The sequence below is a fragment of the Haliotis rufescens genome, unplaced genomic scaffold (assembly GCF_023055435.1).
Source record: "Haliotis rufescens isolate VD_foot unplaced genomic scaffold, xgHalRufe1.0.p SCAF_13, whole genome shotgun sequence".
Taxonomy (NCBI): domain Eukaryota; kingdom Metazoa; phylum Mollusca; class Gastropoda; order Lepetellida; family Haliotidae; genus Haliotis; species Haliotis rufescens.
In genome coordinates, this window is record NW_025963813.1 from 5497732 (window position 1) to 5524701 (window position 26970).

The window sequence follows — 26970 nt, forward strand, 5'->3', positions numbered from 1 at the left end:
TGTCACTTTTTTAGTTTGAACTTTCGCACGGCTGTAATTATAAAGTAGGTGGGCGTTTAGAGGCCGTAATGACAGTATGATACTAAAAGGGGACTCCGTGCATTTTCGGACAGAAATTGTCCACTTGCTTGGTTCAACATGTTTATAGGTTTACTCATCTGCCTTCGAGCTTCAGGACCTTTGTGGACAATGATTCTAATGTGACAATCACTGTGAAGGACATTGAAACGTAAGCAGTGGAACTACAATTAACTACTTTTATAACAAACACGCTTATAACGAACTGACGGATATAAAGTATTGCCCTTAGGTCCCGGACTTTTGCTACATATATCCTGTATATGTGCTTATAATGAACTACGGTTATAACGAACTAAAATATGTGGTCCCTTTGAGTTCGTTATGACCGTGGTTTACTGTGGCTGATACTATCTTGAATTTGGTTGTACTTGAAGAAAATATAAGCCAAGAGAAAATTACAATATACATGGCAGTTTTATTTGTGCCCGTTGAGGAATATACAGCTTTGGTCGATGCAGCATGGCGAGTGGAATCGACAAACATGATATCAAATGTCCAGCATTTGATGTGAATATGATGATACTTGAATGTTTTAACCGTGGTGTCCGCCTCCATGACCACCACCTCCATGGCCACCTCCGTGACCGCCACCGTGGCCTCCTCCATGACCTCCACCGTGACCTCCTCCATGACCTCCTCCATGGCCGCCACCTCCGTGTCCTTCGCCATGACCTCCTTTGCCGCCACCGTGGCCGCCACCTCCATGGCCGCCTCCTCCGTGTCCTTTGCCACCTCCGTGGCCACCTCCTCCGTGTCCTTTGCCACCTCCGTGACCACCTCCATGACCACCTCCGTGACCACCACCATGACCTCCTCCATGGCCGCCGCCTCCATGACCACCACCGTGGCCTCCACCTCCATGACCACCACCACCATGGCCACCAAGGACGGAGCCAAGGAAGACTGTAAAGAATGTGAAGAAAAAACAATGCATAAGTGGTCATAGATGACAGGATGCATACATACAAAATCCGTCTACCAATCCTAATAAATGTTTACATCATGGTAGAAACTATCCTGATCATAACGTTGTCAGTATTATCGTAAAGCCATTTAAAACTCAGCAATAGCTCATAAAGTTGATTATTAGAAAGCTTGGGAATGCGAATTCGCATCAGATAAGGCAAACGTACCCAAGACTACAACAACTGCAACATTAAGAAGGCGCATCCTGCCAGTTACGTTTATCCACTTGAGAATAAACGATTTGAATGTCGCTATTGTGATTCACCACACCTTATATACTTGTGGTTCAGGAAATCAGGATGTTGAATGTAAATGCCCTCATTGGAAGATTTTCGAAAAGAAAATTCCAAGCGACTTTTTACACCCTGAGAGCGTGAAGAGTGAATCTTTATTATGTAATATCACATGGGACGGTGTCACCTGCCTCTCTATTTTATGCATATCTTCCTGCATAATTATAAAAATCAAGCTGTGTATTTGTGACCTAACCTGGCACCCAGTGGCTAGCTCACTGCTGGGAAGCATGATAGATTTAACTGTTCATCCAATGCAATTTCAAGCTACAGATGATTAGTGAGAAAAAAAATGAATGGAGAGAGAATTTATAAATGAATGACAAATGTTGAACTCCAGTATTTCGTTGAGTGCATGTATTGAGTCTAGTAGGCTACCATTACTATGGGTCCAGGAGGTTTATCAACCTATGTCAAATGCGTGTTTTAAAGCAAAATGTTATGGGAAGGTCATTATTCCTTTCTTCATAATGAAACTTGATGTGAAGAGGGAAATGTTCAAGTTTGAGATATATTTTCAAAGTTTGAATTCCTACTTTTATAATCTCAAAGCCACATTATCTTCTATAATAAAACAAACTTCTTCTTTTTCTGTAACTAGCACATCTTAAATTGCCGTTCAGGTAGCGCAACAATTACCAAAAATATCCAAACTGCTTTAATGAAAACGAACTTCATCTTATTTTCAAAAGAACTGATAATTTCAATATTTATCATGATATGAACCCGGAAGTAGACACAGCTTTGTCTTGGCTACACCGTCCTTAGTAGGCGTACGGATAAAAAACAAACGAGCAGGGTGTAACTGTGAGTTAGTGTTAGAGTGTGTGTCTGCGTTGTGGTCTGGAACTGGGTCTGTGTTTGAGTGTGAAAGTCCGGGCCACATTTAACTTGGTAACTGGCCCAAACCATATTTTTATAGATTGTCGTAAAATCTCAGCTCTCCACATCACATGTGGACATGATATACTAATCCATCAGACGAATACCTGATGTAACCACTATTTCCCCAGGAACATGTATGCGGTGGTGGTGGTACAACTAACGATCTATGACCCATGTATGACCCCCTTCCAGCCTTACCTGCCCACACCCATCAACAAAACTCCACCACCGGAGTTGAACATTCATCTGGCCTCAAAGCACAATGATTTTCCTTCTTTGCTATCTGCAGTGACATGTCAACCCACATTAATTAATATCGTTCATAGGCTGTTCTTCTGTTGCATGACTAACCTGTCACTTATAACTTACACCGCAAACTACCAGCCTGGGTCCAGCAGCTCGATTTCCAAGTAACCACTGTCAACAATGGTCAGTGGAAGTATCGAGCCTAAACACACAGATCGACCTTTAAACTGGGGGTAAATCATGGAAAGCTGGAGTCAATATCATGTACTCATTTGGGATCAAAACAAATTATCAAGAAAATACAATGTCGAATCTCATGTCAAGCAAAACATATCTGGCCCAGACTCAACAAACCATCGAACAGAGCACTACATTCTCCTCTTTACCTTCCGGATCATGGTAAAACTTAAGGGACGTAACTGTGGTCTGAGGCCATCTGAGAGGGAATCTGCTTCCTTGAAGATTCATATTGCGCTGGATTCTTGAAAAGAACAAACAAATTTGGACTTGTTTTTTTGTGTGGGCTTTTCTAGAAATCTTGTTGTTTTATTGGACATCTGCTCTACCTTATAAGGCCTTAATGTTATCATCACCCCATGGGTGCACTGAGTCACACGTGTCACTTTTTTAGTTTGACCATTCGCACGGCTGTAATTATAAAGTAGGTGGGCGTTTAGAGGCCGTAATGACAGTATGATACTAAAAGGGGACTCCGTGCATTTTCGGACAGAAATTGTCCACTTGCTTGGTTCAACATGTTTATAGGTTTACTCATCTGCCTTCGAGCTTCAGGACCTTTGTGGACAATGATTCTAATGTGACAATCACTGTGAAGGACATTGAAACGTAAGCAGTGGAACTACAATTAACTACTTTTATAACAAACACGCTTATAACGAACTGACGGATATAAAGTATTGCCCTTAGGTCCCGGACTTTTGCTACATATATCCTGTATATGTGCTTATAATGAACTACGGTTATAACGAACTAAAATATGTGGTCCCTTTGAGTTCGTTATGACCGTGGTTTACTGTGGCTGATACTATCTTGAATTAGGTTGTACTTGAAGAAAATATAAGCCAAGAGAAAATTACAATATACATGGCAGTTTTATTTGTGCCCGTTGAGGAATATACAGCTTTGGTCGATGCAGCATGGCGAGTGGAATCGACAAACATGATATCAAATGTCCAGCATTTGATGTGAATATGATGATACTTGAATGTTTTAACCGTGGTGTCCGCCTCCATGACCACCACCTCCATGGCCACCTCCGTGACCGCCACCGTGGCCTCCTCCATGACCTCCACCGTGACCTCCTCCATGACCTCCTCCATGGCCGCCACCTCCGTGTCCTCCGCCATGACCTCCTTTGCCGCCACCGTGGCCGCCACCTCCATGGCCGCCTCCTCCGTGTCCTTTGCCACCTCCGTGGCCACCTCCTCCGTGTCCTTTGCCACCTCCGTGACCACCTCCATGACCACCTCCGTGACCACCACCATGACCTCCTCCATGGCCGCCGCCTCCATGACCACCACCGTGGCCTCCACCTCCATGACCACCACCACCATGGCCACCAAGGACGGAGCCAAGGAAGACTGTAAAGAATGTGAAGAAAAAACAATGCATAAGTGGTCATAGATGACAGGATGCATACATACAAAATCCGTCTACCAATCCTAATAAATGTTTACATCATGGTAGAAACTATCCTGATCATAACGTTGTCAGTATTATCGTAAAGCCATTTAAAACTCAGCAATAGCTCATAAAGTTGATTATTAGAAAGCTTGGGAATGCGAATTCGCATCAGATAAGGCAAACGTACCCAAGACTACAACAACTGCAACATTAAGAAGGCGCATCCTGCCAGTTACGTTTATCCACTTGAGAATAAACGATTTGAATGTCGCTATTGTGATTCACCACACCTTATATACTTGTGGTTCAGGAAATCAGGATGTTGAATGTAAATGCCCTCATTGGAAGATTTTCGAAAAGAAAATTCCAAGCGACTTTTTACACCCTGAGAGCGTGAAGAGTGAATCTTTATTATGTAATATCACATGGGACGGTGTCACCTGCCTCTCTATTTTATGCATATCTTCCTGCATAATTATAAAAATCAAGCTGTGTATTTGTGACCTAACCTGGCACCCAGTGGCTAGCTCACTGCTGGGAAGCATGATAGATTTAACTGTTCATCCAATGCAATTTCAAGCTACAGATGATTAGTGAGAAAAAAAATGAATGGAGAGAGAATTTATAAATGAATGACAAATGTTGAACTCCAGTATTTCGTTGAGTGCATGTATTGAGTCTAGTAGGCTACCATTACTATGGGTCCAGGAGGTTTATCAACCTATGTCAAATGCGTGTTTTAAAGCAAAATGTTATGGGAAGGTCATTATTCCTTTCTTCATAATGAAACTTGATGTGAAGAGGGAAATGTTCAAGTTTGAGATATATTTTCAAAGTTTGAATTCCTACTTTTATAATCTCAAAGCCACATTATCTTCTATAATAAAACAAACTTCTTCTTTTTCTGTAACTAGCACATCTTAAATTGCCGTTCAGGTAGCGCAACAATTACCAAAAATATCCAAACTGCTTTAATGAAAACGAACTTCATCTTATTTTCAAAAGAACTGATAATTTCAATATTTATCATGATATGAACCCGGAAGTAGACACAGCTTTGTCTTGGCTAAACCGTCCTTAGTAGGCGTACGGATAAAAAACAAACGAGCAGGGTGTAACTGTGAGTTAGTGTTAGAGTGTGTGTCTGCGTTGTGGTCTGGAACTGGGTCTGTGTTTGAGTGTGAAAGTCCGGGCCACATTTAACTTGGTAACTGGCCCAAACCATATTTTTATAGATTGTCGTAGATCTCAGCTCTCCACATCACATGTAGACATGATATACTAATCCATCAGACGAATACCTGATGTAACCACTATTTCCCCAGGAACATGTATGCGGTGGTGGTGGTACAACTAACGATCTATGACCCATGTATGACCCCCTTCCAGCCTTACCTGCCCACACCCATCAACAAAACTCCACCACCGGAGTTGAACATTCATCTGGCCTCAAAGCACAATGATTTTCCTTCTTTGCTATCTGCAGTGACATGTCAACCCACATTAATTAATATCGTTCATAGGCTGTTCTTCTGTTGCATGACTAACCTGTCACTTATAACTTACACCGCAAACTACCAGCCTGGGTCCAGCAGCTCGATTTCCAAATAACCACTGTCAACAATGGTCAGTGGAAGTATCGAGCCTAAACACACAGATCGACCTTTAAACTGGGGGTCAAATCATGGAAAGCTGGAGTCAATATCATGTACTCATTTGGGATCAAAACAAATTATCAAGAAAATACAATGTCGAATCTCATGTCAAGCAAAACATATCTGGCCCAGACTCAACAAACCATCGAACAGAGCACTACGTTCTCCTCTTTACCTTCCGGGTCATGGTAAAACTTAAGGGACGTAACTGTGGTCTGAGGCCATCTGAGAGGGAATCTGCTTCCTTGAAGATTCATATTGCGCTGGATTCTTGAAAAGAACAAACAAATTTGGACTTGTTTTTTTGTGTAGGCTTTTCTAGAAATCTTGTTGTTTTATTAGACATCTGCTCTACCTTATAAGGCCTTAATGTTATCATCACCCAATGGGTGCATTGAGACACACGTGTCACTTTTTTAGTTTGAACATTCGCACGGCTGTAATTATAAAGTAGGTGGGCGTTTAGAGGCCGTAATGACAGTATGATACTAAAAGGGGACTCCGTGCATTTTCGGACAGAAATTGTCCACTTGCTTGGTTCAACATGTTTATAGGTTTACTCATCTGCCTTCGAGCTTCCGGACCTTTGTGGACAATGATTCTAATGTGACAATCACTGTGAAGGACATTGAAAAGTAAGCAGTGGAACTACAATTAACTACTTTTATAACAAACACGCTTATAACGAACTGACGGATATAAAATATTGCCCTTAGGTCCCGGACTTTTGCTACATATATCCTGTATATGTGCTTATAATGAACTACGGTTATAACGAACTAAAATATGTGGTCTCTTTGAGTTCGTTATGACCGTGGTTTACTGTGGCTGATACTATCTTGAATTTGGTTGTACTTGAAGAAAATATAAGCCAAGAGAAAATTACAATATACATGGCAGTTTTATTTGTGCTCGTTGAGGAATATACAGCTTTGGTCGATGCAGCATGGCGAGTGGAATCGACAAACATGATATCAAATGTCCAGCATTTGATGTGAATATGATGATACTTGAATGTTTAACCGTGGTGTCCGCCTCCATGACCACCACCTCCATGGCCACCTCCGTGACCGCCACCGTGGCCTCCTCCATGACCTCCACCGTGACCTCCTCCATGACCTCCTCCATGGCCGCCACCTCCGTGTCCTCCGCCATGACCTCCTTTGCCGCCACCGTGGCCGCCACCTCCATGGCCGCCTCCTCCGTGTCCTTTGCCACCTCCGTGGCCACCTCCTCCGTGTCCTTTGCCACCTCCGTGACCACCTCCATGACCACCTCCGTGACCACCACCATGACCTCCTCCATGGCCGCCGCCTCCATGACCACCACCGTGGCCTCCACCTCCATGACCACCACCACCATGGCCACCAAGGACGGAGCCAAGGAAGACTGTAAAGAATGTGAAGAAAAAACAATGCATAAGTGGTCATGGATGACAGGATGCATACATACAAAATCCGTCTACCAATCCTAATAAATGTTTACATCATGGTAGAAACTATCCTGATCATAACGTTGTCAGTATTATCGTAAAGCCATTTAAAACTCAGCAATAGCTCATAAAGTTGATTATTAGAAAGCTTGGGAATGCGAATTCGCATCAGATAAGGCAAACGTACCCAAGACTACAACAACTGCAACATTAAGAAGGCGCATCCTGCCAGTTACGTTTATCCACTTGAGAATAAACGATTTGAATGTCGCTATTGTGATTCACCACACCTTATATACTTGTGGTTCAGGAAATCAGGATGTTGAATGTAAATGCCCTCATTGGAAGATTTTCGAAAAGAAAATTCCAAGCGACTTTTTACACCCTGAGAGCGTGAAGAGTGAATCTTTATTATGTAATATCACATGGGACGGTGTCACCTGCCTCTCTATTTTATGCATATCTTCCTGCATAATTATAAAAATCAAGCTGTGTATTTGTGACCTAACCTGGCACCCAGTGGCTAGCTCACTGCTGGGAAGCATGATAGATTTAACTGTTCATCCAATGCAATTTCAAGCTACAGATGATTAGTGAGAAAAAAAATGAATGGAGAGAGAATTTATAAATGAATGACAAATGTTGAACTCCAGTATTTCGTTGAGTGCATGTATTGAGTCTAGTAGGCTGCCATTACTATGGGTCCAGGAGGTTTATCAACCTATGTCAAATGCGTGTTTTAAAGCAAAATGTTATGGGTAGGTCACTATTCCTTTCTTCATAATGAAACTTGATGTGAAGAGGGAAATGTTCAAGTTTGAGATATATTTTCAAAGTTTGAATTCCTACTTTTATAATCTCAAAGCCACATTATCTTCTATAATAAAACAAACTTCTTCTTTTTCTGTAACTAGCAAATCTTAAATTGCCGTTCAGGTAGCGCAACAATTACCAAAAATATCCAAACTGCTTTAATGAAAACGAACTTCATCTTATTTTCAAAAGAACTGATAATATCAATATTTATCATGATATGAACCCGGAAGTAGACACAGCTTTGTCTTGGCTAAACCGTCCTTAGTAGGCGTACGGATAAAAAACAAACGAGCAGGGTGTAACTGTGAGTTAGTGTTAGAGTGTGTGTCTGCGTTTTGGTCTGGAACTGGGTCTGTGTTTGAGTGTGAAAGTCCGGGCTACATTTAACTTGGTAACTGGCCCAAACCATATTTTTATAGATTGTCGTAAAATCTCAGCTCTCCACATCACATGTGGACATGATATACTAATCCATCAGACGAATACCTGATGTAACCACTATTTCCGCAGGAACATGTATGCGGTGGTGGTGGTACAACTAACGATCTATGACCCATGTATGACCCCCTTCCAGCCTTACCTGCCCACACCCACCAACAAAACTCCACCACCGGAGTTGAACATTCATCTGGCCTCAAAGCACAATGATTTTCCTTCTTTGCTATCTGCAGTGACATGTCAACCCACATTAATTAATATCGTTCATAGGCTGTTCTTCTGTTGCATGACTAACCTGTCACTTATAACTTACACCGCAAACTACCAGCCTGGGTCCAGCAGCTCGATTTCCAAATAACCACTGTCAACAATGGTCAGTGGAAGTATCGAGCCTAAACACACAGATCGACCTTTAAACTGGGGGTCAAATCATGGAAAGCTGGAGTCAATATCATGTACTCATTTGGGATCAAAACAAATTATCAAGAAAATACAATGTCGAATCTCATGTCAAGCAAAACATATCTGGCCCAGACTCAACAAACCATCGAACAGAGCACTACGTTCTCCTCTTTACCTTCCGGGTCATGGTAAAACTTAAGGGACGTAACTGTGGTCTGAGGCCATCTGAGAGGGAATCTGCTTCCTTGAAGATTCATATTGCGCTGGATTCTTGAAAAGAACAAACAAATTTGGACTTGTTTTTTTGTGTAGGCTTTTCTAGAAATCTTGTTGTTTTATTAGACATCTGCTCTACCTTATAAGGCCTTAATGTTATCATCACCCAATGGGTGCATTGAGACACACGTGTCACTTTTTTAGTTTGAACATTCGCACGGCTGTAATTATAAAGTAGGTGGGCGTTTAGAGGCCGTAATGACAGTATGATACTAAAAGGGGACTCCGTGCATTTTCGGACAGAAATTGTCCACTTGCTTGGTTCAACATGTTTATAGGTTTACTCATCTGCCTTCGAGCTTCCGGACCTTTGTGGACAATGATTCTAATGTGACAATCACTGTGAAGGACATTGAAAAGTAAGCAGTGGAACTACAATTAACTACTTTTATAACAAACACGCTTATAACGAACTGACGGATATAAAGTATTGCCCTTAGGTCCCGGACTTTTGCTACATATATCCTGTATATGTGCTTATAATGAACTACGGTTATAACGAACTAAAATATGTGGTCTCTTTGAGTTCGTTATGACCGTGGTTTACTGTGGCTGATACTATCTTGAATTTGGTTGTACTTGAAGAAAATATAAGCCAAGAGAAAATTACAATATACATGGCAGTTTTATTTGTGCTCGTTGAGGAATATACAGCTTTGGTCGATGCAGCATGGCGAGTGGAATCGACAAACATGATATCAAATGTCCAGCATTTGATGTGAATATGATGATACTTGAATGTTTAACCGTGGTGTCCGCCTCCATGACCACCACCTCCATGGCCACCTCCGTGACCGCCACCGTGGCCTCCTCCATGACCTCCACCGTGACCTCCTCCATGACCTCCTCCATGGCCGCCACCTCCGTGTCCTCCGCCATGACCTCCTTTGCCGCCACCGTGGCCGCCACCTCCATGGCCGCCTCCTCCGTGTCCTTTGCCACCTCCGTGGCCACCTCCTCCGTGTCCTTTGCCACCTCCGTGACCACCTCCATGACCACCTCCGTGACCACCACCATGACCTCCTCCATGGCCGCCGCCTCCATGACCACCACCGTGGCCTCCACCTCCATGACCACCACCACCATGGCCACCAAGGACGGAGCCAAGGAAGACTGTAAAGAATGTGAAGAAAAAACAATGCATAAGTGGTCATGGATGACAGGATGCATACATACAAAATCCGTCTACCAATCCTAATAAATGTTTACATCATGGTAGAAACTATCCTGATCATAACGTTGTCAGTATTATCGTAAAGCCATTTAAAACTCAGCAATAGCTCATAAAGTTGATTATTAGAAAGCTTGGGAATGCGAATTCGCATCAGATAAGGCAAACGTACCCAAGACTACAACAACTGCAACATTAAGAAGGCGCATCCTGCCAGTTACGTTTATCCACTTGAGAATAAACGATTTGAATGTCGCTATTGTGATTCACCACACCTTATATACTTGTGGTTCAGGAAATCAGGATGTTGAATGTAAATGCCCTCATTGGAAGATTTTCGAAAAGAAAATTCCAAGCGACTTTTTACACCCTGAGAGCGTGAAGAGTGAATCTTTATTATGTAATATCACATGGGACGGTGTCACCTGCCTCTCTATTTTATGCATATCTTCCTGCATAATTATAAAAATCAAGCTGTGTATTTGTGACCTAACCTGGCACCCAGTGGCTAGCTCACTGCTGGGAAGCATGATAGATTTAACTGTTCATCCAATGCAATTTCAAGCTACAGATGATTAGTGAGAAAAAAAATGAATGGAGAGAGAATTTATAAATGAATGACAAATGTTGAACTCCAGTATTTCGTTGAGTGCATGTATTGAGTCTAGTAGGCTGCCATTACTATGGGTCCAGGAGGTTTATCAACCTATGTCAAATGCGTGTTTTAAAGCAAAATGTTATGGGTAGGTCACTATTCCTTTCTTCATAATGAAACTTGATGTGAAGAGGGAAATGTTCAAGTTTGAGATATATTTTCAAAGTTTGAATTCCTACTTTTATAATCTCAAAGCCACATTATCTTCTATAATAAAACAAACTTCTTCTTTTTCTGTAACTAGCAAATCTTAAATTGCCGTTCAGGTAGCGCAACAATTACCAAAAATATCCAAACTGCTTTAATGAAAACGAACTTCATCTTATTTTCAAAAGAACTGATAATATCAATATTTATCATGATATGAACCCGGAAGTAGACACAGCTTTGTCTTGGCTAAACCGTCCTTAGTAGGCGTACGGATAAAAAACAAACGAGCAGGGTGTAACTGTGAGTTAGTGTTAGAGTGTGTGTCTGCGTTTTGGTCTGGAACTGGGTCTGTGTTTGAGTGTGAAAGTCCGGGCTACATTTAACTTGGTAACTGGCCCAAACCATATTTTTATAGATTGTCGTAAAATCTCAGCTCTCCACATCACATGTGGACATGATATACTAATCCATCAGACGAATACCTGATGTAACCACTATTTCCGCAGGAACATGTATGCGGTGGTGGTGGTACAACTAACGATCTATGACCCATGTATGACCCCCTTCCAGCCTTACCTGCCCACACCCACCAACAAAACTCCACCACCGGAGTTGAACATTCATCTGGCCTCAAAGCACAATGATTTTCCTTCTTTGCTATCTGCAGTGACATGTCAACCCACATTAATTAATATCGTTCATAGGCTGTTCTTCTGTTGCATGACTAACCTGTCACTTATAACTTACACCGCAAACTACCAGCCTGGGTCCAGCAGCTCGATTTCCAAGTAACCACTGTCAACAATGGTCAGTGGAAGTATCGAGCCTAAACACACAGATCGACCTTTAAACTGGGGGTCAAATCATGGAAAGCTGGAGTCAATATCATGTACTCATTTGGGATCAAAACAAATTATCAAGAAAATACAATGTCGAATCTCATGTCAAGCAAAACATATCTGGCCCAGACTCAACAAACCATCGAACAGAGCACTACATTCTCCTCTTTACCTTCCGGCTCATGGTAAAACTTAAGGGACGTAACTGTGGTCTGAGGCCATCTGAGAGGGAATCTGCTTCCTTGAAGATTCATATTGCGCTGGATTCTTGAAAAGAACAAACAAATTTGGACTTGTTTTTGTGTGTGGGCTTTTCTAGAAATCTTGTTGTTTTATCGGACATCTGCTCTACCTTATAAGGCCTTAATGTTATCATCACCCCATGGGTGCACTGAGTCACACGTGTCACTTTTTTAGTTTGAACTTTCGCACGGCTGTAATTATAAAGTAGGTGGGCGTTTAGAGGCCGTAATGACAGTATGATACTAAAAGGGGACTCCGTGCATTTTCGGACAGAAATTGTCCACTTGCTTGGTTCAACATGTTTATAGGTTTACTCATCTGCCTTCGAGCTTCAGGACCTTTGTGGCCAATGATTCTAATGTGACAATCACTGTGCAGGACATTGAAACGTAAGCAGTGGAACTACAATTAACTACTTTTATAACGAACACGCTTATAACGAACTGACGGATATAAAGTATTGCCCTTAGGTCCCGGACTTTTGCTACATATATCCTGTATATGTGCTTATAATGAACTACGGTTATAACGAACTAAAATATGTGGTCTCTTTGAGTTCGTTATGACCGTGGTTTACTGTGGCTGATACTATCTTGAATTTGGTTGTACTTGAAGAAAATATAAGCCAAGAGAAAATTACAATATACATGGCAGTTTTATTTGTGCTCGTTGAGGAATATACAGCTTTGGTCGATGCAGCATGGCGAGTGGAATCGACAAACATGATATCAAATGTCCAGCATTTGATGTGAATATGATGATACTTGAATGTTTAACCGTGGTGTCCGCCTCCATGACCACCACCTCCATGGCCACCTCCGTGACCGCCACCGTGGCCTCCTCCATGACCTCCACCGTGACCTCCTCCATGACCTCCTCCATGGCCGCCACCTCCGTGTCCTCCGCCATGACCTCCTTTGCCGCCACCGTGGCCGCCACCTCCATGGCCGCCTCCTCCGTGTCCTTTGCCACCTCCGTGGCCACCTCCTCCGTGTCCTTTGCCACCTCCGTGACCACCTCCATGACCACCTCCGTGACCACCACCATGACCTCCTCCATGGCCGCCGCCTCCATGACCACCACCGTGGCCTCCACCTCCATGACCACCACCACCATGGCCACCAAGGACGGAGCCAAGGAAGACTGTAAAGAATGTGAAGAAAAAACAATGCATAAGTGGTCATAGATGACAGGATGCATACATACAAAATCCGTCTACCAATCCTAATAAATGTTTACATCATGGTAGAAACTATCCTGATCATAACGTTGTCAGTATTATCGTAAAGCCATTTAAAACTCAGCAATAGCTCATAAAGTTGATTATTAGAAAGCTTGGGAATGCGAATTCGCATCAGATAAGGCAAACGTACCCAAGACTACAACAACTGCAACATTAAAAAGGCGCATCCTGCCAGTTACGTTTATCCACTTGAGAATAAACGATTTGAATGTCGCTATTGTGATTCACCACACCTTATATACTTGTGGTTCAGGAAATCAGGATGTTGAATGTAAATGCCCTCATTGGAAGATTTTCGAAAAGAAAATTCCAAGCGACTTTTTACACCCTGAGAGCGTGAAGAGTGAATCTTTATTATGTAATATCACATGGGACGGTGTCACCTGCCTCTCTATTTTATGCATATCTTCCTGCATAATTATAAAAATCAAGCTGTGTATTTGTGACCTAACCTGGCACCCAGTGGCTAGCTCACTGCTGGGAAGCATGATAGATTTAACTGTTCATCCAATGCAATTTCAAGCTACAGATGATTAGTGAGAAAAAAAATGAATGGAGAGAGAATTTATAAATGAATGACAAATGTTGAACTCCAGTATTTCGTTGAGTGCATGTATTGAGTCTAGTAGGCTGCCATTACTATGGGTCCAGGAGGTTTATCAACCTATGTCAAATGCGTGTTTTAAAGCAAAATGTTATGGGAAGGTCATTATTCCTTTCTTCATAATGAAACTTGATGTGAAGAGGGAAATGTTCAAGTTTGAGATATATTTTCAAAGTTTGAATTCCTACTTTTATAATCTCAAAGCCACATTATCTTCTATAATAAAACAAACTTCTTCTTTTTCTGTAACTAGCAAATCTTAAATTGCCGTTCAGGTAGCGCAACAATTACCAAAAATATCCAAACTGCTTTAATGAAAACGAACTTCATCTTATTTTCAAAAGAACTGATAATATCAATATTTATCATGATATGAACCCGGAAGTAGACACAGCTTTGTCTTGGCTAAACCGTCCTTAGTAGGCGTACGGATAAAAAACAAACGAGCAGGGTGTAACTGTGAGTTAGTGTTAGTGTGTGTGTCTGCGTTGTGGTCTGGAACTGGGTCTGTGTTTGAGTGTGAAAGTCCGGGCCACATTTAACTTGGTAACTGGCCCAAACCATATTTTTATAGATTGTCGTAAAATCTCAGCTTTCCACATCACATGTGGACATGATATACTAATCCATCAGACGAATACCTGATGTAACCACTATTTCCGCAGGAACATGTATGCGGTGGTGGTGGTACAACTAACGATCTATGACCCATGTATGACCCCCTTCCAGCCTTACCTGCCCACACCCATCAACAAAACTCCACCACCGGAGTTGAACATTCATCTGGCCTCAAAGCACAATGATTTTCCTTCTTTGCTATCTGCAGTGACATGTCAACCCACATTAATTAATATCGTTCATAGGCTGTTCTTCTGTTGCATGACTAACCTGTCACTTATAACTTACACCGCAAACTACCAGCCTGGGTCCAGCAGCTCGATTTCCAAGTAACCACTGTCAACAATGGTCAGTGGAAGTATCGAGCCTAAACACACAGATCGACCTTTAAACTGGGGGTCAAATCATGGAAAGCTGGAGTCAATATCATGTACTCATTTGGGATCAAAGCAAATTATCAAGAAAATACAATGTCGAATCTCATGTCAAGCAAAACACATCTGGCCCAGACTCAACAAACCATCGAACAGAGCACTACATTCTCCTCTTTACCTTCCGGATCATGGTAAAACTTAAGGGACGTAACTGTGGTCTGGGGCCATCTGAGAGGGAATCTGCTTCCTTGAAGATTCATATTGCGCTGGATTCTTGAAAAGAACAAACAAATTTGGACTTGTTTTTTTGTGTGGGCTTTTCTAGAAATCTTGTTGTTTTATTGGACATCTGCTCTACCTTATAAGGCCTTAATGTTATCATCACCCCATGGGTGCACTTTTTTAGTTTGAACTTTCGCACGGCTGTAATTATAAAGTAGGTGGGCGTTTAGAGGCCGTAATGACAGTATGATACTAAAAGGGCACTCCGTGCATTTTCGGACAGAAATTGTCCACTTGCTTGGTTCAACATGTTTATAGGTTTACTCATCTGCCTTCGAGCTTCAGGACCTTTGTGGACAATGATTCTAATGTGACAATCACTGTGCAGGACATTGAAACGTAAGCAGTGGACCTACAATTAACTACTTTTATAACGAACACGCTTATAACGAACTGACGGATATAAAGTATTGCCCTTAGGTCCCGGACTTTTGCTACATATATCCTGTATATGTGCTTATAATGAACTACGGTTATAACGAACTAAAATATGTGGTCTCTTTGAGTTCGTTATGACCGTGGTTTACTGTGGCTGATACTATCTTGAATTTGGTTGTACTTGAAGAAAATATAAGCCAAGAGAAAATTACAATATACATGGCAGTTGAATTTGTGCTCGTTGAGGAATATACAGCTTTGGTCGATGCAGCATGGCGAGTGGAATCGACAAACATGATATCAAATGTCCAGCATTTGATGTGAATATGATGATACTTGAATGTTTAACCGTGGTGTCCGCCTCCATGACCACCACCTCCATGGCCACCTCCGTGACCGCCACCGTGGCCTCCTCCATGACCTCCACCGTGACCTCCTCCATGACCTCCTCCATGGCCGCCACCTCCGTGTCCTCCGCCATGACCTCCTTTGCCGCCACCGTGGCCGCCACCTCCATGGCCACCTCCTCCGTGTCCTTTGCCACCTCCGTGGCCACCTCCTCCGTGTCCTTTGCCACCTCCGTGACCACCTCCATGACCACCTCCGTGACCACCACCATGACCTCCTCCATGGCCGCCGCCTCCATGACCACTACCGTGGCCTCCACCTCCATGACCACCACCACCATGGCCACCAAGGACGGAGCCAAGGAAGACTGTAAAGAATGTGAAGAAAAAACAATGCATAAGTGGTCATAGATGACAGGATGCATACATACAAAATCCGTCTACCAATCCTAATAAATGTTTACATCATGGTAGAAACTATCCTGATCATAACGTTGTCAGAATTATCATAAAGCCATTTAAAACTCAGCAATGGCTCATAAAGTTGATTATTAGAAAGCTTGGGAATGCGAGTTCGCATCAGATAAGGCAAACGTACCCAAGACTACAACAACTGCAACATTAAGAAGGCGCATCCTGCCAGTTACGTTTATCCACTTGAGAATAAACGATTTGAATGTCGCTATTGTGATTCACCACACCTTATATACTTGTGGTTCAGGAAATCAGGATGTTGAATGTAAATGCCCTCATTGGAAGATTTTCGAAAAGAAAATTCCAAGCGACTTTTTACACCCTGAGAGCGTGAAGAGTGAATCTTTATTATGTAATATCACATGGGACGGTGTCACCTGCCTCTCTATTTTATGCATATCTTCCTGCATAATTATAAAAATCAAGCTGTGTATTTGTGACCTAACCTGGCACCCAGTGGCTAGCTCACTGCTGGGAAGCATGATAGATTTAACTGTTCATCCAATGCAATTTCAAGCTACAGATGATTAGTGAGAAAAAAAATGAATGGAGAGGGAATTTATAAATGAATGACAAATGTTGAACTCCAGTATTTCGTTGAGTGCATGTATTGAGTCTAGTAGGCTGCCATTACTATGGGTCCAGGAGGTTTATCAACCTATGTCAAATGCGTGTTTTAAAGCAAAATGTTATGGGAAGGTCATTATTCCTTTCTTCATAATGAAACTTGATGTGAAGAGGGAAATGTTCAAGTTTGAGATATATTTTCAAAGTTTGAATTCCTACTTTTATAATCTCAAAGCCACATTATCTTCTATAATAAAACAAACTTCTTCTTTTTCTGTAACTAGCAAATCTTAAATTGCCGTTCAGGTAGCGCAACAATTACCAAAAATATCCAAACTGCTTTAATGAAAACGAACTTCATCTTATTTTCAAAAGAACTGATAATATCAATATTTATCATGATATGAACCCGGAAGTAGACACAGCTTTGTCTTGGCTAAACCGTCCTTAGTAGGCGTATGGATAAAAAACAAACGAGCAGGGTGTAACTGTGAGTTAGTGTTAGAGTGTGTGTCTGCGTTTTGGTCTGGAACTGGGTCTGTGTTTGAGTGTGAAAGTCCGGGCCACATTTAACTTGGTAACTGGCCCAAACCATATTTTTATAGATTGTCGTAAAATCTCAGCTCTCCACATCACATGTGGACATGATATACTAATCCATCAGACGAATACCTGATGTAACCACTATTTCCGCAGGAACATGTATGCGGTGGTGGTGGTACAACTAACGATCTATGACCCATGTATGACCCCCTTCCAGCCTTACCTGCCCACACCCACCAACAAAACTCCACCACCGGAGTTGAACATTCATCTGGCCTCAAAGCACAATGATTTTCCTTCTTTGCTATCTGCAGTGACATGTCAACCCACATTAATTAATATCGTTCATAGGCTGTTCTTCTGTTGCATGACTAACCTGTCACTTACAACTTACACCGCAAACTACCAGCCTGGGTCCAGCAGCTCGATTTCCAAATAACCACTGTCAACAATGGTCAGTGGAAGTATCGAGCCTAAACACACAGATCGACCTTTAAACTGGGGGTCAAATCATGGAAAGCTGGAGTCAATATCATGTACTCATTTGGGATCAAAACAAATTATCAAGAAAATACAATGTCGAATCTCATGTCAAGCAAAACATATCTGGCCCAGACTCAACAAACCATCGAACAGAGCACTACGTTCTCCTCTTTACCTTCCGGGTCATGGTAAAACTTAAGGGACGTAACTGTGGTCTGAGGCCTTCTGAGAGGGAATCTGCTTCCTTGAAGATTCATATTGCGCTGGATTCTTGAAAAGAACAAACAAATTTGGACTTGTTTTTTTTGTGTAGGCTTTCTAGAAATCTTGTTGTTTTATTAGACATCTGCTCTACCTTATAAGGCCTTAATGTTATCGTCACCCCATGGGTGCATTGAGTCACACGTGTCACTTTTTTAGTTTGACCATTCGCACGGCTGTAATTATAAAGTAGGTGGGCGTTTAGAGGCCGTAATGATAGTATGATACTAAAAGGGGACTCCGTGCATTTTCGGACAGAAATTGTCCACTTGCTTGGTTCAACATGTTTATAGGTTTACTCATCTGCCTTCGAGCTTCAGGACCTTTGTGGACAATGATTCTAATGTGACAATCACTGTGCAGGACATTGAAAAGTAAGCAGTGGAACTACAATTAACTACTTTTATAACAAACACGCTTATAACGAACTGACGGATATAAAGTATTGCCCTTAGGTCCCGGACTTTTGCTACATATATCCTGTATATGTGCTTATAATGAACTACGGTTATAACGAACTAAAATATGTGGTCTCTTTGAGTTCGTTATGACCGTGGTTTATTGTGGCTGATACTATCTTGAATTTGGTTGTACTTGAAGGAAATATAAGCCAAGAGAAAATTACAATATACATGGCAGTTTTATTTGTGCTCGTTGAGGAATATACAGCTTTGGTCGATGCAGCATGGCGAGTGGAATCGACAAAATTTGATATCAAATGTCCAGCATTTGATGTGAATATGATGATACTTGAATGTTTAACCGTGGTGTCCGCCTCCATGACCACCACCTCCATGGCCACCTCCGTGACCGCCACCGTGGCCTCCTCCATGACCTCCACCGTGACCTCCTCCATGACCTCCTCCATGGCCGCCACCTCCGTGTCCTCCGCCATGACCTCCTTTGCCGCCACCGTGGCCGCCACCTCCATGGCCGCCTCCTCCGTGTCCTTTGCCACCTCCGTGGCCACCTCCTCCGTGTCCTTTGCCACCTCCGTGACCACCTCCATGACCACCTCCGTGACCACCACCATGACCTCCTCCATGGCCGCCGCCTCCATGACCACCACCGTGGCCTCCACCTCCATGACCACCACCACCATGGCCACCAAGGACGGAGCCAAGGAAGACTGTAAAGAATGTGAAGAAAAAACAATGCATAAGTGGTCATAGATGACAGGATGCATACATACAAAATCCGTCTACCAATCCTAATAAATGTTTACATCATGGTAGAAACTATCCTGATCATAACGTTGTCAGTATTATCGTAAAGCCATTTAAAACTCAGCAATAGCTCATAAAGTTGATTATTAGAAAGCTTGGGAATGCGAATTCGCATCAGATAAGGCAAACGTACCCAAGACTACAACAACTGCAACATTAAGAAGGCGCATCCTGCCAGTTACGTTTATCCACTTGAGAATAAACGATTTGAATGTCGCTATTGTGATTCACCACACCTTATATACTTGTGGTTCAGGAAATCAGGATGTTGAATGTAAATGCCCTCATTGGAAGATTTTCGAAAAGAAAATTCCAAGCGACTTTTTACACCCTGAGAGCGTGAAGAGTGAATCTTTATTATGTAATATCACATGGGACGGTGTCACCTGCCTCTCTATTTTATGCATATCTTCCTGCATAATTATAAAAATCAAGCTGTGTATTTGTGACCTAACCTGGCACCCAGTGGCTAGCTCACTGCTGGGAAGCATGATAGATTTAACTGTTCATCCAATGCAATTTCAAGCTACAGATGATTAGTGAGAAAAAAAATGAATGGAGAGAGAATTTATAAATGAATGACAAATGTTGAACTCCAGTATTTCGTTGAGTGCATGTATTGAGTCTAGTAGGCTACCATTACTATGGGACCAGGAGGTTTATCAACCTATGTCAAATGCGTGTTTTAAAGCAAAATGTTATGGGAAGGTCATTATTCCTTTCTTTAAATGAAACTTGATGTGAAGAGGGAAATGTTCAAGTTTGAATTCCTACTTTTATAATCTCAAAGCCACATTATCTTCTATAATAAAACAAACTTCTTCTTTTTCTGTAACTAGCAAATCTTAAATTGCCGTTCAGGTAGCGCAACAATTACCAAAAATATCCAAACTGCTTTAATGAAAACGAACTTCATCTTATTTTCAAAAGAACTGATAATATCAATATTTATCATGATATGAACCCGGAAGTAGACACAGCTTTGTCTTGGCTAAACCGTCCTTAGTAGGCGTACGGATAAAAAACAAACGAGCAGGGTGTAACTGTGAGTTAGTGTTAGTGTGTGTGTCTGCGTTGTGGTCTGGAACTGGGTCTGTGTTTGAGTGTGAAAGTCCGGGCCACATTTAACTTGGTAACTGGCCCAAACCATATTTTTATAGATTGTCGTAAAATCTCAGCTTTCCACATCACATGTGGACATGATATACTAATCCATCAGACGAATACCTGATGTAACCACTATTTCCGCAGGAACATGTATGCGGTGGTGGTGGTACAACTAACGATCTATGACCCATGTATGACCCCCTTCCAGCCTTACCTGCCCACACCCACCAACAAAACTCCACCACCGGAGTTGAACATTCATCTGGCCTCAAAGCACAATGATTTTCCTTCTTTGCTATCTGCAGTGACATGTCAACCCACATTAATTAATATCGTTCATAGGCTGTTCTTCTGTTGCATGACTAACCTGTCACTTATAACTTACACCGCAAACTACCAGCCTGGGTCCAGCAGCTCGATTTCCAAGTAACCACTGTCAACAATGGTCAGTGGAAGTATCGAGCCTAAACACACAGATCGACCTTTAAACTGGGGGTCAAATCATTGAAAGCTGGAGTCAATATCATGTACTCATTTGGGATCAAAGCAAATTATCAAGAAAATACAATGTCGAATCTCATGTCAAGCAAAACATATCTGGCCCAGACTCAACAAACCATCGAACAGAGCACTACATTCTCCTCTTTACCTTCCGGATCATGGTAAAACTTAAGGGACGTAACTGTGGTCTGAGGCCATCTGAGAGGGAATCTGCTTCCTTGAAGATTCATATTGCGCTGGATTCTTGAAAAGAACAAACAAATTTGGACTTGTTTTTTTGTGTGGGCTTTTCTAGAAATCTTGTTGTTTTATTGGACATCTGCTCTACCTTATAAGGCCTTAATGTTATCATCACCCCATGGGTGCACTTTTTTAGTTTGAACTTTCGCACGGCTGTAATTATAAAGTAGGTGGGCGTTTAGAGGCCGTAATGACAGTATGATACTAAAAGGGCACTCCGTGCATTTTCGGACAGAAATTGTCCACTTGCTTGGTTCAACATGTTTATAGGTTTACTCATCTGCCTTCGAGCTTCCGGACCTTTGTGGACAATGATTCTAATGTGACAATCACTGTGCAGGACATTGAAACGTAAGCAGTGGAACTACAATTAACTACTTTTATAACAAACACGCTTATAACGAACTGACGGATATAAAGTATTGCCCTTAGGTCCCGGACTTTTGCTACATATATCCTGTATATGTGCTTATAATGAACTACGGTTATAACGAACTAAAATATGTGGTCTCTTTGAGTTCGTTATGACCGTGGTTTACTGTGGCTGATACTATCTTGAATTTGGTTGTACTTGAAGGAAATATAAGCCAAGAGAAAATTACAATATACATGGCAGTTTTATTTGTGCTCGTTGAGGAATATACAGCTTTGGTCGATGCAGCATGGCGAGTGGAATCGACAAACATGATATCAAATGTCCAGCATTTGATGTGAATATGATGATACTTGAATGTTTTAACCGTGGTGTCCGCCTCCATGACCACCACCTCCATGGCCACCTCCGTGACCGCCACCGTGGCCTCCTCCATGACCTCCACCGTGACCTCCTCCATGACCTCCTCCATGGCCGCCACCTCCGTGTCCTCCGCCATGACCTCCTTTGCCGCCACCGTGGCCGCCACCTCCATGGCCGCCTCCTCCGTGTCCTTTGCCACCTCCGTGGCCACCTCCTCCGTGTCCTTTGCCACCTCCGTGACCACCTCCATGACCACCTCCGTGACCACCACCATGACCTCCTCCATGGCCGCCGCCTCCATGACCACCACCGTGGCCTCCACCTCCATGACCACCACCACCATGGCCACCAAGGACGGAGCCAAGGAAGACTGTAAAGAATGTGAAGAAAAAACAATGCATAAGTGGTCATAGATGACAGGATGCATACATACAAAATCCGTCTACCAATCCTAATAAATGTTTACATCATGGTAGAAACTATCCTGATCATAACGTTGTCAGTATTATCGTAAAGCCATTTAAAACTCAGCAATAGCTCATAAAGTTGATTATTAGAAAGCTTGGGAATGCGAATTCGCATCAGATAAGGCAAACGTACCCAAGACTACAACAACTGCAACATTAAGAAGGCGCATCCTGCCAGTTACGTTTATCCACTTGAGAATAAACGATTTGAATGTCGCTATTGTGATTCACCACACCTTATATACTTGTGGTTCAGGAAATCAGGATGTTGAATGTAAATGCCCTCATTGGAAGATTTCGAAAAGAAAATTCCAAGCGACTTTTTACACCCTGAGAGCGTGAAGAGTGAATCTTTATTATGTAATATCACATGGGACGGTGTCACCCGCCTCTCTATTTTATGCATATCTTCCTGCATAATTATAAAAATCAAGCTGTGTATTTGTGACCTAACCTGGCACCCAGTGGCTAGCTCACTGCTGGGAAGCATGATAGATTTAACTGTTCATCCAATGCAATTTCAAGCTACAGATGATTAGTGAGAAAAAAAATGAATGGAGAGAGAATTTATAAATGAATGACAAATGTTGAACTCCAGTATTTCGTTGAGTGCATGTATTGAGTCTAGTAGGCTGCCATTACTATGGGTCCAGGAGGTTTATCAACCTATGTCAAATGCGTGTTTTAAAGCAAAATGTTATGGGAAGGTCATTATTCCTTTCTTTAAATGAAACTTGATGTGAAGAGGGAAATGTTCAAGTTTGAGATATAATTTCAAAGTTTGAATTCCTACTTTTATAATCTCAAAGCCACATTATCTTCTATAATAAAACAAACTTCTTCTTTTTCTGTAACTAGCAAATCTTAAATTGCCGTTCAGGTAGCGCAACAATTACCAAAAATATCCAAACTGCTTTAATGAAAACGAACTTCATCTTATTTTCAAAAGAACTGATAATATCAATATTTATCATGATATGAACCCGGAAGTAGACACAGCTTTGTCTTGGCTAAACCGTCCTTAGTAGGCGTACGGATAAAAAACAAACGAGCAGGGTGTAACTGTGAGTTAGTGTTAGAGTGTGTGTCTGCGTTGTGGTCTGGAACTGGGTCTGTGTTTGAGTGTGAAAGTCCGGGCCACATTTAACTTGGTAACTGGCCCAAACCATATTTTTATAGATTGTCGTAAAATCTCAGCTTTCCACATCACATGTGGACATGATATACTAATCCATCAGACGAATACCTGATGTAACCACTATTTCCGCAGGAACATGTATGCGGTGGTGGTGGTACAACTAACGATCTATGACCCATGTATGACCCCCTTCCAGCCTTACCTGCCCACACCCATCAACAAAACTCCACCACCGGAGTTGAACATTCATCTGGCCTCAAAGCACAATGATTTTCCTTCTTTGCTATCTGCAGTGACATGTCAACCCACATTAATTAATATCGTTCATAGGCTGTTCTTCTGTTGCATGACTAACCTGTCACTTATAACTTACACCGCAAACTACCAGCCTGGGTCCAGCAGCTCGATTTCCAAGTAACCACTGTCAACAATGGTCAGTGGAAGTATCGAGCCTAAACACACAGATCGACCTTTAAACTGGGGGTCAAATCATGGAAAGCTGGAGTCAATATCATGTACTCATTTGGGATCAAAGCAAATTATCAAGAAAATACAATGTCGAATCTCATGTCAAGCAAAACATATCTGGCCCAGACTCAACAAACCATCGAACAGAGCACTACATTCTCCTCTTTACCTTCCGGATCATGGTAAAACTTAAGGGACGTAACTGTGGTCTGAGGCCATCTGAGAGGGAATCTGCTTCCTTGAAGATTCATATTGCGCTGGATTCTTGAAAAGAACAAACAAATTTGGACTTGTTTTTTTGTGTGGGCTTTTCTAGAAATCTTGTTGTTTTATTGGACATCTGCTCTACCTTATAAGGCCTTAATGTTATCATCACCCCATGGGTGCACTTTTTTAGTTTGAACTTTCGCACGGCTGTAATTATAAAGTAGGTGGGCGTTTAGAGGCCGTAATGACAGTATGATACTAAAAGGGGACTCCGTGCATTTTCGGACAGAAATTGTCCACTTGCTTGGTTCAACATGTTTATAGGTTTACTCATCTGCCTTCGAGCTTCAGGACCTTTGTGGACAATGATTCTAATGTGACAATCACTGTGCAGGACATTGAAAAGTAAGCAGTGGAACTACAATTAACTACTTTTATAACAAACACGCTTATAACGAACTGACGGATATAAAGTATTGCCCTTAGGTCCCGGGCTTTTGCTACATATATCCTGTATATGTGCTTATAATGAACTACGGTTATAACGAACTAAAATATGTGGTCTCTTTGAGTTCGTTATGACCGTGGTTTACTGTGGCTGATACTATCTTGAATTTGGTTGTACTTGAAGGAAATATAAGCCAAGAGAAAATTACAATATACATGGCAGTTTTATTTGTGCTCGTTGAGGAATATACAGCTTTGGTCGATGCAGAATGGCGAGTGGAATCGACAAACATGATATCAAATGTCCAGCATTTGATGTGAATATGATGATACTTGAATGTTTAACCGTGGTGTCCGCCTCCATGACCACCACCTCCATGGCCACCTCCGTGACCGCCACCGTGGCCTCCTCCATGACCTCCACCGTGACCTCCTCCATGACCTCCTCCATGGCCGCCACCTCCGTGTCCTCCGCCATGACCTCCTTTGCCGCCACCGTGGCCGCCACCTCCATGGCCGCCTCCTCCGTGTCCTTTGCCACCTCCGTGACCACCTCCATGACCACCTCCGTGACCACCACCATGACCTCCTCCATGGCCGCCGCCTCCATGACCACCACCGTGGCCTCCACCTCCATGACCACCACCACCATGGCCACCAAGGACGGAGCCAAGGAAGACTGTAAAGAATGTGAAGAAAAAACAATGCATAAGTGGTCATAGATGACAGGATGCATACATACAAAATCCGTCTACCAATCCTAATAAATGTTTACATCATGGTAGAAACTATCCTGATCATAACGTTGTCAGTATTATCGTAAAGCCATTTAAAACTCAGCAATAGCTCATAAAGTTGATTATTAGAAAGCTTGGGAATGCGAATTCGCATCAGATAAGGCAAACGTACCCAAGACTACAACAACTGCAACATTAAGAAGGCGCATCCTGCCAGTTACGTTTATCCACTTGAGAATAAACGATTTGAATGTCGCTATTGTGATTCACCACACCTTATATACTTGTGGTTCAGGAAATCAGGATGTTGAATGTAAATGCCCTCATTGGAAGATTTCGAAAAGAAAATTCCAAGCGACTTTTTACACCCTGAGAGCGTGAAGAGTGAATCTTTATTATGTAATATCACATGGGACGGTGTCACCTGCCTCTCTATTTTATGCATATCTTCCTGCATAATTATAAAAATCAAGCTGTGTATTTGTGACCTAACCTGGCACCAAGTGGCTAGCTCACTGCTGGGAAGCATGATAGATTTAACTGTTCATCCAATGCAATTTCAAGCTACAGATGATTAGTGAGAAAAAAAATGAATGGAGAGAGAATTTATAAATGAATGACAAATGTTGAACTCCAGTATTTCGTTGAGTGCATGTATTGAGTCTAGTAGGCTACCATTACTATGGGTCCAGGAGGTTCATCAACCTATGTCAAATGCGTGTTTTAAAGCAAAATGTTATGGGAAGGTCATTATTCCTTTCTTCATAATGAAACTTGATGTGAAGAGGGAAATGTTCAAGTTTGAGATATATTTTCAAAGTTTGAATTCCTACTTTTATAATCTCAAAGCCACATTATCTTCTATAATAAAACAAACTTCTTCTTTTTCTGTAACTAGCAAATCTTAAATTGCCGTTCAGGTAGCGCAACAATTACCAAAAATATCCAAACTGCTTTAATGAAAACGAACTTCATCTTATTTTCAAAAGAACTGATAATATCAATATTTATCATGATATGAACCCGGAAGTAGACACAGCTTTGTCTTGGCTAAACCGTCCTTAGTAGGCGTATGGATAAAAAACAAACGAGCAGGGTGTAACTGTGAGTTAGTGTTAGAGTGTGTGTCTGCGTTGTGGTCTGGAACTGGGTCTGTGTTTGAGTGTGAAAGTCCGGGCCACATTTAACTTGGTAACTGGCCCAAACCATATTTTTATAGATTGTCGTAAAATCTCAGCTCTCCACATCACATGTGGACATGATATACTAATCCATCAGACGAATACCTGATGTAACCACTATTTCCCCAGGAACATGTATGCGGTGGTGG

General features: G+C 42.1%; 9 protein-coding genes across 9 annotated transcripts; all 9 read right to left on the bottom strand.

Moving 5' to 3' along the window:
- Window positions 1-154: 154 nt before the first annotated feature.
- LOC125378842 (glycine-rich cell wall structural protein-like) lies at window positions 155-1280 on the bottom strand. The gene is made up of 3 exons (XM_048394808.1): window positions 1215-1280; window positions 646-984; window positions 155-210 (listed from the first exon to the last, which is right to left on the bottom strand). The coding sequence occupies exons 1-3, from the start codon at window positions 1249-1251 to the stop codon at window positions 155-157; spliced, it is 432 nt and encodes a 143-aa protein (XP_048250765.1). The 5' UTR covers window positions 1252-1280.
- Window positions 1281-2436: 1156 nt separating this feature from the next.
- Window positions 2437-4374, bottom strand: LOC125378843. The gene is made up of 3 exons (XM_048394809.1): window positions 4303-4374; window positions 3569-4072; window positions 2437-2508 (listed from the first exon to the last, which is right to left on the bottom strand). The coding sequence occupies exons 2-3, from the start codon at window positions 4043-4045 to the stop codon at window positions 2437-2439; spliced, it is 549 nt and encodes a 182-aa protein (XP_048250766.1). The 5' UTR covers window positions 4046-4072; window positions 4303-4374.
- Window positions 4375-6652: 2278 nt separating this feature from the next.
- LOC124129110 lies at window positions 6653-7461 on the bottom strand. Its single transcript, XM_046492600.2, has 2 exons — window positions 7390-7461; window positions 6653-7159 (listed from the first exon to the last, which is right to left on the bottom strand). Exon 2 carries the CDS (start codon window positions 7130-7132, stop codon window positions 6653-6655), a length of 480 nt encoding a protein of 159 aa, XP_046348556.1. The 5' UTR covers window positions 7133-7159; window positions 7390-7461.
- A 2279-nt stretch (window positions 7462-9740) lies between these two features.
- Window positions 9741-10549, bottom strand: LOC125378776. The gene is made up of 2 exons (XM_048394736.1): window positions 10478-10549; window positions 9741-10247 (listed from the first exon to the last, which is right to left on the bottom strand). Exon 2 carries the CDS (start codon window positions 10218-10220, stop codon window positions 9741-9743), a length of 480 nt encoding a protein of 159 aa, XP_048250693.1. The 5' UTR covers window positions 10221-10247; window positions 10478-10549.
- Window positions 10550-12828: 2279 nt separating this feature from the next.
- LOC124129112 lies at window positions 12829-13629 on the bottom strand. Its single transcript, XM_046492602.2, has 2 exons — window positions 13566-13629; window positions 12829-13335 (listed from the first exon to the last, which is right to left on the bottom strand). Exon 2 carries the CDS (start codon window positions 13306-13308, stop codon window positions 12829-12831), a length of 480 nt encoding a protein of 159 aa, XP_046348558.2. The 5' UTR covers window positions 13309-13335; window positions 13566-13629.
- A 2270-nt stretch (window positions 13630-15899) lies between these two features.
- LOC124129109 lies at window positions 15900-16708 on the bottom strand. Its single transcript, XM_046492598.2, has 2 exons — window positions 16637-16708; window positions 15900-16406 (listed from the first exon to the last, which is right to left on the bottom strand). Exon 2 carries the CDS (start codon window positions 16377-16379, stop codon window positions 15900-15902), a length of 480 nt encoding a protein of 159 aa, XP_046348554.2. The 5' UTR covers window positions 16380-16406; window positions 16637-16708.
- A 1957-nt stretch (window positions 16709-18665) lies between these two features.
- Window positions 18666-19797, bottom strand: LOC124129106. The gene is made up of 3 exons (XM_048394810.1): window positions 19726-19797; window positions 18961-19495; window positions 18666-18721 (listed from the first exon to the last, which is right to left on the bottom strand). Exons 2-3 carry the CDS (start codon window positions 19466-19468, stop codon window positions 18666-18668), a joined length of 564 nt encoding a protein of 187 aa, XP_048250767.1. The 5' UTR covers window positions 19469-19495; window positions 19726-19797.
- Window positions 19798-21092: 1295 nt separating this feature from the next.
- Window positions 21093-22848, bottom strand: LOC125378844. The gene is made up of 3 exons (XM_048394811.1): window positions 22777-22848; window positions 21980-22546; window positions 21093-21188 (listed from the first exon to the last, which is right to left on the bottom strand). The coding sequence occupies exons 2-3, from the start codon at window positions 22517-22519 to the stop codon at window positions 21093-21095; spliced, it is 636 nt and encodes a 211-aa protein (XP_048250768.1). The 5' UTR covers window positions 22520-22546; window positions 22777-22848.
- A 2260-nt stretch (window positions 22849-25108) lies between these two features.
- LOC125378845 lies at window positions 25109-25842 on the bottom strand. The gene is made up of 2 exons (XM_048394813.1): window positions 25813-25842; window positions 25109-25582 (listed from the first exon to the last, which is right to left on the bottom strand). Exon 2 carries the CDS (start codon window positions 25553-25555, stop codon window positions 25109-25111), a length of 447 nt encoding a protein of 148 aa, XP_048250770.1. The 5' UTR covers window positions 25556-25582; window positions 25813-25842.
- Window positions 25843-26970: the final 1128 nt, after the last annotated feature.

Bases quoted from the DNA above. Each gene is read 5' to 3' on its own strand.
- LOC125378842 (XM_048394808.1), bottom strand. From the start codon at position 1,251: ATGCGCCTTCTTAATGTTGCAGTTGTTGTAGTCTTGG. The intron at 985-1,214 runs GTACGTTTGCCT...CATTCTTTACAG, and splicing joins TGCAGTTGTTGTAGTCTTGG to TCTTCCTTGGCTCCGTCCTT. The intron at 211-645 runs GTGGTGGTCATG...TGTCCTTCACAG, and splicing joins TCACGGAGGTGGCCATGGAG to TGATTGTCACATTAGAATCA.
- LOC125378843 (XM_048394809.1), bottom strand. From the start codon at position 4,045: ATGGTGGTGGTGGTCATGGAGGTGGAGGCCACGGTGGTGGTCATGGAG. The intron at 2,509-3,568 runs GTAATTTTCTCT...ATGTCACTGCAG, and splicing joins ATAAAACTGCCATGTATATT to ATAGCAAAGAAGGAAAATCA.
- LOC124129110 (XM_046492600.2), bottom strand. From the start codon at position 7,132: ATGGTGGTGGTGGTCATGGAGGTGGAGGCCACGGTGGTGGTCATGGAG.
- LOC125378776 (XM_048394736.1), bottom strand. From the start codon at position 10,220: ATGGTGGTGGTGGTCATGGAGGTGGAGGCCACGGTGGTGGTCATGGAG.
- LOC124129112 (XM_046492602.2), bottom strand. From the start codon at position 13,308: ATGGTGGTGGTGGTCATGGAGGTGGAGGCCACGGTGGTGGTCATGGAG.
- LOC124129109 (XM_046492598.2), bottom strand. From the start codon at position 16,379: ATGGTGGTGGTGGTCATGGAGGTGGAGGCCACGGTAGTGGTCATGGAG.
- LOC124129106 (XM_048394810.1), bottom strand. From the start codon at position 19,468: ATGGTGGTGGTGGTCATGGAGGTGGAGGCCACGGTGGTGGTCATGGAG. The intron at 18,722-18,960 runs GTACAACCAAAT...TGTCCTGCACAG, and splicing joins TTGGCTTATATTTCCTTCAA to TGATTGTCACATTAGAATCA.
- LOC125378844 (XM_048394811.1), bottom strand. From the start codon at position 22,519: ATGGTGGTGGTGGTCATGGAGGTGGAGGCCACGGTGGTGGTCATGGAG. The intron at 21,189-21,979 runs GTAAACCACGGT...TTTGACCCCCAG, and splicing joins TCAAGATAGTATCAGCCACA to TTTAAAGGTCGATCTGTGTG.
- LOC125378845 (XM_048394813.1), bottom strand. From the start codon at position 25,555: ATGGTGGTGGTGGTCATGGAGGTGGAGGCCACGGTGGTGGTCATGGAG.